The following is a 7,563-nucleotide window of genomic DNA, read 5'->3' as shown; positions in this document are numbered from 1 at the left end:
CCCTTCGCCAGGGCGTCCTCCCCTCCCCCACAACCTCTTTGCTTGCTTCTTTCCTTCTCCCTTTGGACCCTTTCCAGTTGTCCACGCTCCCATCTTTTTCACCATCTCTCTCCCACCCCCTCCTCCGCTTGCCCTCCGGCCGGCCCCTTCAACTTGTACCAGCCCCTCTTTTCCAATTTCATCCTCTCCCTCCAATTCCTCCCTCCCTCTCTCTCTCTCTCTCTCTCCCTCTCTTCGCCCACACCACACTCACTCGGTGTGTGGGAGAGAGAGAGGAGGGAGGCTGTCTAGAGCTGCATGCAGTACTAGCTGGCTAGGTACTCTCCCCAATTGCTAGCTCTACTAGTTGTCTTTCTTCCCTATACACTTATACAAGTACGCAACTGCTGCTGGTAGCTAGCAGGGAGCCAGCCGGCCGGCCATACTAGTTCCTGCCTTGTTTCTATGGTTGCTACCTGAAGGCCAGTGCTTCCAAGAACCGCCACGTCCGCCGGCGGGGAAGTCTAGTTGGTGGTGGTGGTGGTGCGCGGTGCCGTGGGGGCACCCATGCAGCAGCAGCACCAGGGTGGCGGGACCCAGTACGGGGCCCCGCCGCCGCCGGACATGGGTCCGTTCTCTCCGCCGGCGGCTTCCAGAGCCATGCCGCTGAGCAGCAGGCCCCCGCCAACGCAGCAGCAGCAGCAGTCGAGGACGAGCTACGAAGAATTGGCCGCCGTGTCCGGCGCCGGTGGCTTGCAGGACGACGAGATGCTGGGCGACGCCGGCGGCTGCGGCGGAGCCGGCGGCGGGTCGGGCGCGTCCGGCAACCGCTGGCCGCGAGAGGAGACGCTGGCGCTCATCAGGATCCGGTCGGAGATGGATGCCACCTTCCGCGACGCCACGCTCAAGGGTCCCCTGTGGGAGGACGTCTCCAGGTAACAGAGAGGAGAGAGAAAAATTGAGTCTTGAACGGGAGAGAAAATTCCAAACACATTCGCAGTCCGATTCAAGAAGCCTGTCTCCGGCATAATTTCCCCCTCATAAAGCGGCTAACGGTTTCGTGGAATTTAGCAGCCGTCCCACATGAAATGATGTCTAATTATCCTGCGTTACTGCGCCCAATTCCCTCCAATTTTGCTTTTCTTTTCCATTCTGGTGTAATAAAATGCTTCTCGATTTCTGCGAGACGGGTGAGAGAGAGAGAGGGAGGGAGGAAGGAAGTAGTAGTAGGTGTAGGCCTGTAGGGTGATAAGAATCTGGGCGCCTGGGGATCGTAGCACGGTGCGAGTGCGAGCGCAGGCAGCAGCAGGCTGCAGTCTGCCACTGTCTTTTGCTTTCAGTTTTTGGGAAAAGAAGGAAGGCAGCCTTCTCTCCCATCCCAATGCGGACTCCTCTTAATTTATTTTCCCTCCCTCTTCACTCCGTTTCATTCATCACTAGTATGAACTTCACATCTCCTCTGATCCCTAAAAAAGAAGAGAGAGCCTGTGATTAACTAATTCCATTCTGCTGCGTATCCTCTTCCTTCCTTTCTCACCTTCTCTCCTCACACTCTCCTGCCCTTCCAATTCCTTCCAGTTCCTTGTCTCTTTCCTCCAGAGAGAGAAACACACGCACACATCGGCGCACTTGATGCTTATGCCACTGCTTTAGATGCTTCTGCCTGTAAACGCTGCCATCATTTTAATTCTTCCCCGCTGATTATTTCAGTCGTTGGTTGCACGCAAGTGAGGGTTTGACCAAAAGCTTGTGTCTTTGTCACCGCTGTGCCTTTCAGGAAGCTTGCGGATTTGGGCTACAAGAGGAGCGCCAAGAAGTGCAAGGAGAAGTTTGAGAACGTGCACAAGTACTACAAGCGCACCAAGGAAGGCCGCGCCGGCAGGCAGGACGGGAAGAGCTACCGCTTCTTCTCCGAGCTTGAGGCGCTGCATGCCGCCGATCCGCAGCCGCAGCCGCAGCAGCTGCAGTTGCCACCCACCAGCACCGCCCCACCGATGCACACCTTCGCAGCGCCAGTGTCCGCGCCGCTGCCGATGAGTACCATGCCGCCGCCAACCGGGCCGATGAAGCCGGCGCCCATATCTTCGGCGGCGCCGTCCCCGGCGCCCGTGGAGCTGCCCCTGGCGCAGCCCCTAAACCTGCAAGGCTTCAGCTTCTCATCCATGTCGGACTCGGAGTCGGACGACGAGTCCGAGGACGACGACATGACAGCGGAGACGGGCGGCAGCCAGGACCGGCTCGGCAAGCGGAAGCGCGGCGGCGGCAGCAAGAAAATGATGTCTTTCTTCGAGGGTCTCATTCAGCAAGTCGTCGAGAGGCAGGAGGAAATGCAGCGGCGGTTCCTGGAGACCATGGAGAAGCGGGAGGCGGAGCGCACGGCGCGGGAGGAGGCGTGGCGCAGGCAGGAGGTTGCCCGCCTCAACCGCGAGCAGGAGCACCTCGCTCAGGAGCGCGCCGCCGCGGCCTCCCGCGACGCCGCAATCATCGCCGTTCTCCAGCGCATCGGCGGACAGTCCGTTCAACCCCCTACCTCCGTCGTCGTCCCAATGCCGGCACCGATGCAAGTTCAGACCCTGCCGCCGCCAAAACAACCTCCACGACTGCCGCCACCACCGCAGGCGATACCGCAGCCGAAGCCAATCTTAGCCGCGCCGCTGCAGCAGCAGCCGCCACAGCCGCAGCACAAGGAAACGTCGCACAACGAAGCAGGTACGCCGCGCAGCGCACCCCCGACGTCTGGCACATCTCTCGAGCTGGTGCCCGCCCCGGAGCAGCACATCGATGCCGGGCTAGGAGGAGTGGAGGGCGGGTCGGCGTCGTCGTCGCGGTGGCCCAAGACGGAGGTGCACGCGCTCATCCAGCTGCGCATGGACCTGGATATGCGCTACCAGGAGACGGGTCCCAAGGGCCCCCTCTGGGAGGAGATATCGTCCGGGATGCGACGTCTGGGGTACAATCGGAGCTCGAAGCGGTGCAAGGAGAAGTGGGAGAACATCAACAAGTACTACAAGAAGGTGAAGGAGAGCAACAAGAAGCGGCCCGAGGATTCCAAGACATGCCCGTACTTCCACCAGCTTGAGCTCATGTACCGCAAGAAGCACCTCGGCATTGGCGGAGCCGCCTCCGCGGCCAATGCCGCCGCCGCGGCTCCCGCCGCCGCCTTGCCGGAGCAGCAGCCGCCGAACAGGCACGAGATAGAAGGGAAGAACATCAACGATGATAAGAGGAACAACGGAGGGTCAGGCGGAGGCGCGCAAACCAGCAACGGCGCGACAGCGCCGACGACGACGGCCGCGTTCGACGTCGACGGCGGCATGAAAAAGGTAACAACACCGGGCGCTCCAACTAGTTTCTTCCCTTCGGCACTTCCGAGCTCGATCGACGCAAGCTAACAGGTTATGTGCTTGCCGTGAAGCCAGAAGACATCGTCAGGGAGCTGACCGAGCAGCCGCCCCGGGAGTTCACGACGGACGAGACCGACAGCGACGACATGGGCGACGACTACACCGACGACGGCGAGGAAGGCGAGGACGACGGCAAAATACAGTACAGGATACAGTTCCAGAGGCCGAACCCGGGTGGCACCAACAGCGCGCCAGCACCGGCAACGACGACAACACCGGCCGTGCCGACCTCGACTCCAGCAAGCACCTTCCTCGCCATGGTTCAATAGGTGCGCGCGCCCCGCCGGCAACCCCGTAAACCGTACGTATATGCGTTCGAAAGAAAAACCTGCAAGCATCTCCATCACCGTCACCTCCTTCAAAAGTCCACCATGCACCATCAGTCCATCACCACCAACACTGTCCTTGTTCATCGTGTAATTCCCCCTCGCCATTATTCCATTATTTATTGATTCGTTTCGTGTAATAAGAGCCCTTTCCTTGCGGCCCCTTTAAACAGAGGACGCAGAGTGGGGTTGCGGTGGTAGATCAAACGAGAGTCAGTTCCGGAGTAACTTATTTATAGGTCATCATCATGGTCGCTCGTGTTAAACAAGAATTGTACATCGATGTAACAGTCCTGATGTGTCTTTTCTTTTCTCCTTCCCCCCCCCCCCCCTTTCGGCGACGGCGGTATACAAGTTTGTATACGGGTATACAAGAATTACATACATTTCAAGCAACTTGGAGCTTAATTGGCAGACGTGTGAGAAGGTGTTTATGCGATGGGGATTTAATTTTGTCCTCTTTTTAACAGTGGTATAATTGTTGTTTCTTGCTACTGTGTACATTGTGTGGTTATCCAATCGAGTATTCCGGCATTGCGAAATGTGCACGGTGTTACCGGTAGAATACACAAAGAAACTGAATCAACATTGTATATATCCTTTGCACTTTTAAGTTTTTGCTGTTGCAGAAATCATATAGTGGTATATTCTAATTTTCTGTGGTAAGAAATAACTGTCTTTCCAAATTTATGTGGTGAATTATTTCTTACATTTTTTAGCAAACTCTATGAGACCCGCGATGCATATGAAAAATGGCGTCTTTAATGGAAATATGAAAAAAAAAAACGATGTGAGCAGTTTTGCCTCGATCAGAAATTGTTCTCCGTAATTCATTTTTTCAGATAATATTCTGATTATAATCACAACATTTTACGGATCAGAATTAATAAGCTGCTAGGTGTAACTGATCAGCTTGTTGCATGACAACACATTTTGGGACTAATCTAGTGACTAGATACAACATGGAAGCACCAGAGTCGGTGTACATCTATACCAAGAGTTGTTACCATCTCCTCCGTTACCAGTCTTGAAAACAAGTGAAAGTATCTGTTCCAGTACACTAGTAGTATTACTATTGCCCATACAGCCGGGCTATACATAGACATACACATCCACATTTTCTCCCGACCCAGACAACGAGGCACGAAGTGATGTGCATGTCGGCACGTGTCGCGGTGACTCACGTCCTCCCCTGTTGCGGTTTGCATCTTGGCCCATACGAACCTTATGTATTTGCGAGATGGACCAGATGGTTGGGACCAGTACTGTCAAAGGAGCTTGTTCTACTGTACATGGAAGATGGAGCCAACAGAAATCAAATGGAAATTCACGTCAAATCAGCAAGCGGTGTTACTAGTTTATCAGCAATGCTGACAGAGGAAATCTCCCGTGAAAACAATTCGAGGCAAAGGTACAAATATCGATTCTCGTCCAGCACTTCTTTCTTCCACCGTCCTATCGAGTCATTTTGCAATATATATATATACACACACCTCTATAAAAAAACAATGTAGATCATGTGAGATGATGGGACGAAGAAATATCTCTCGATCAAAACTGGATGGGCGGTGATCAATATTTACATTTTATACTAAATATTTGTTTTCACCGAAAGATTTCTCAATGCTGATATGCATGCCATCGCCGTTATGTTTTCCAGTTCACCCTCCAAGGGCACAAGGATTACATCCAGGATCCACACAGATATTTAGGAAAAGTCAAAAGAGGAAGTAAGTGAAGCCTAAACGAAATGTAATGGTAAAAGCCAAAAAAAGAGGAGGAGGACAAAGAACATTTCGTCGATGTGTAGGCAAGCTGTGAGCCTGTAATAACCAAACAAACCAATCACGAAGTGCAATTTTACCAGATTAGATTAAAGCGAGGAAGGCCAGGCTAGTCACGACTTGTGCCGACTGATAGATGGATGGATAGACAACTGAAAAGTAGGGGGGCAATGCCGTAGCACCACCACCATGTCGTACAAAGAAAATAAATCAATCAGCAGGGAACAGGGAGAGATGGGCACGGGCATGAGCTCCGATTGGATCAGAAGCAAGGGAATCATTAGGAGGCGGGAAGTGTCGGTAAATTTGGTGGTAAGTGACCGATAATGACCCCCATGAGCGCGGCCTAACAGGACGACCGTTCACACTGAACCGTGGTTATCCTTGGATTTTTAAGTAATATTATTTTATTGTAAAATTACAAAATATTATTCAAAATAGAAAATTTACAGAAATATATGTCAGTCAGCATTTCAATTGCTAACTAGCCACCTATCAGCAATCTGAGTACTGATATCTCATTTACCACACACATGAAGAACTGTGGGCACTCCAATTACTAGCAGGTCATATGTCCCACATAAGATATTAAAAAAACTCATAACATTTTCATATAATCTTAGGTGGAGATAATTTTTATATTAAAATTGTACTCATTGACAATATCTATAACTTTTTAGTTGAACGCTTTTCCATTTGGATCAGTTTATATGCACAAATGTGGTCATAACTTTGAGATATAAAAATGTGATAGGTATAATTTTTATATAAAAATCATATCCATCCAAGATAATATGAAAAACTTATAATTTTTTCTTTAAATATCATCTACGGGACACATGATCTTTCGGTAATTAGAGTGCTAATAGATCCCTGGGGAATTACATGTCGACTATCTCATTATTCACAAGGACTAGTTAGCACTTCGATTGTAGTCGACAATTAGAGTGTCGACTTTTCTATTTTAAATATTATTTTTTGCAATCTTCTAATAAAATAATATTATTTTAAAAAAGTTTCATTATCCTTCTAGGATCCGAGGAGGGGTTGTACCATAGTGGTACCTCGTCTCCCTCTTAGATAGCCGATCTCAGGTTCGAACCCCGGCGATAGCCCCCGGAAGCGCCCCCAACTCCTCTGTGGCTGGGGGTGTGGGCCTCCTTTGTTAAAAAAATCCTTCTAGGATCCACTTACTAGTACAATGCTTTTACCTTTTCACTTTTCTTTTTTCTCCCCCTAGATAGCATTTGAATCTATGTCTATACTTCTATAAAATATACGAGTTGGCAGATCCTATCAGTCTCTACCGTTCACAAAGTTAATCAAACAGTCACCGTGCAAAGTTAGACCACATCCCTCCTTCTAAAAATATATTGAATCTCATATTATTTACCTTATATACCTAGATGTCTAATATTTGTCTTCTATACATTCTAAAATATACATTCAATCTCCTATTATTTTCCTTCTATACTTAAACGTTTAATATTTACCTTCCATACATTCACCGCCCGGTTTATGCAGAAGGTGCGCTGTGATCTCCTGCACTTCGCCTATAATGTCGGGTTTCTCTAGAGGATGTATCATCTCCCACATTTCCCCTATAGCACTGGCTTTATGAAGAGGGTGCGTTGTCGCCTGAACGTCACCTCCACCGTCATCTATCACGAAGGTTATCTTCATCACGTTATCTTTACACTAATATACTATACGAAAATTATTTTCATTTCCTCATAAATCAGTCACCGTCTTACACTACTAGAGAAAACATTTGTACAGATGGTCCGAAAACCCCGTGCGGGACGCTTTTTCGAACCGTCCATGAAAAAAGTCTATACAAATCAGATTTGTACAGACAAATTTTGAACCGTTTGTACAAAAAATTTGTACAAACGGCTTGTAACTGGAATCGTCTGTACTAGTGGATATCACAGACGGCTCGAAGTTACGAGCCGTCTGTGAACTAAAAAGAGTATAGACGGCTCGTAGTTTAGAACTGTCTATACTAACTCAAAAAATAAAATCAGCGCCCGCCGCGGCTGCTTGCTGCCTTATCAGCTCGGCTTTGCT

The 7,563-nt window shown here is 49.9% G+C and overlaps 1 protein-coding gene across 2 annotated transcripts; it reads left to right on the top strand.

Annotated features, from left to right (window-relative positions):
* The first annotated feature begins 214 nt into the window (after positions 1-214).
* Positions 215-4,198, top strand: LOC133888520 (trihelix transcription factor GTL1-like). 2 transcript variants are annotated; one of them, XM_062328794.1, is made up of 3 exons: positions 215-914; positions 1,757-3,302; positions 3,395-4,198. In XM_062328794.1, the coding sequence occupies exons 1-3, from the start codon at positions 547-549 to the stop codon at positions 3,650-3,652; spliced, it is 2,172 nt and encodes a 723-aa protein (XP_062184778.1). In that variant the 5' UTR covers positions 215-546; the 3' UTR covers positions 3,653-4,198. The 2 variants fall into 2 exon arrangements, with proteins under 2 accessions (XP_062184778.1, XP_062184779.1); XM_062328795.1 differs by having other exon boundaries at positions 3,399-3,566.
* Positions 4,199-7,563: the final 3,365 nt, after the last annotated feature.

Source organism: Phragmites australis, chromosome 13 (genome assembly GCF_958298935.1).
Source record: "Phragmites australis chromosome 13, lpPhrAust1.1, whole genome shotgun sequence".
NCBI lineage: Eukaryota > Viridiplantae > Streptophyta > Magnoliopsida > Poales > Poaceae > Phragmites > Phragmites australis.
The sequence above is the reverse complement of the archived record's forward strand: the minus strand, read 5'-3'. Positions and strand labels throughout refer to the sequence as shown.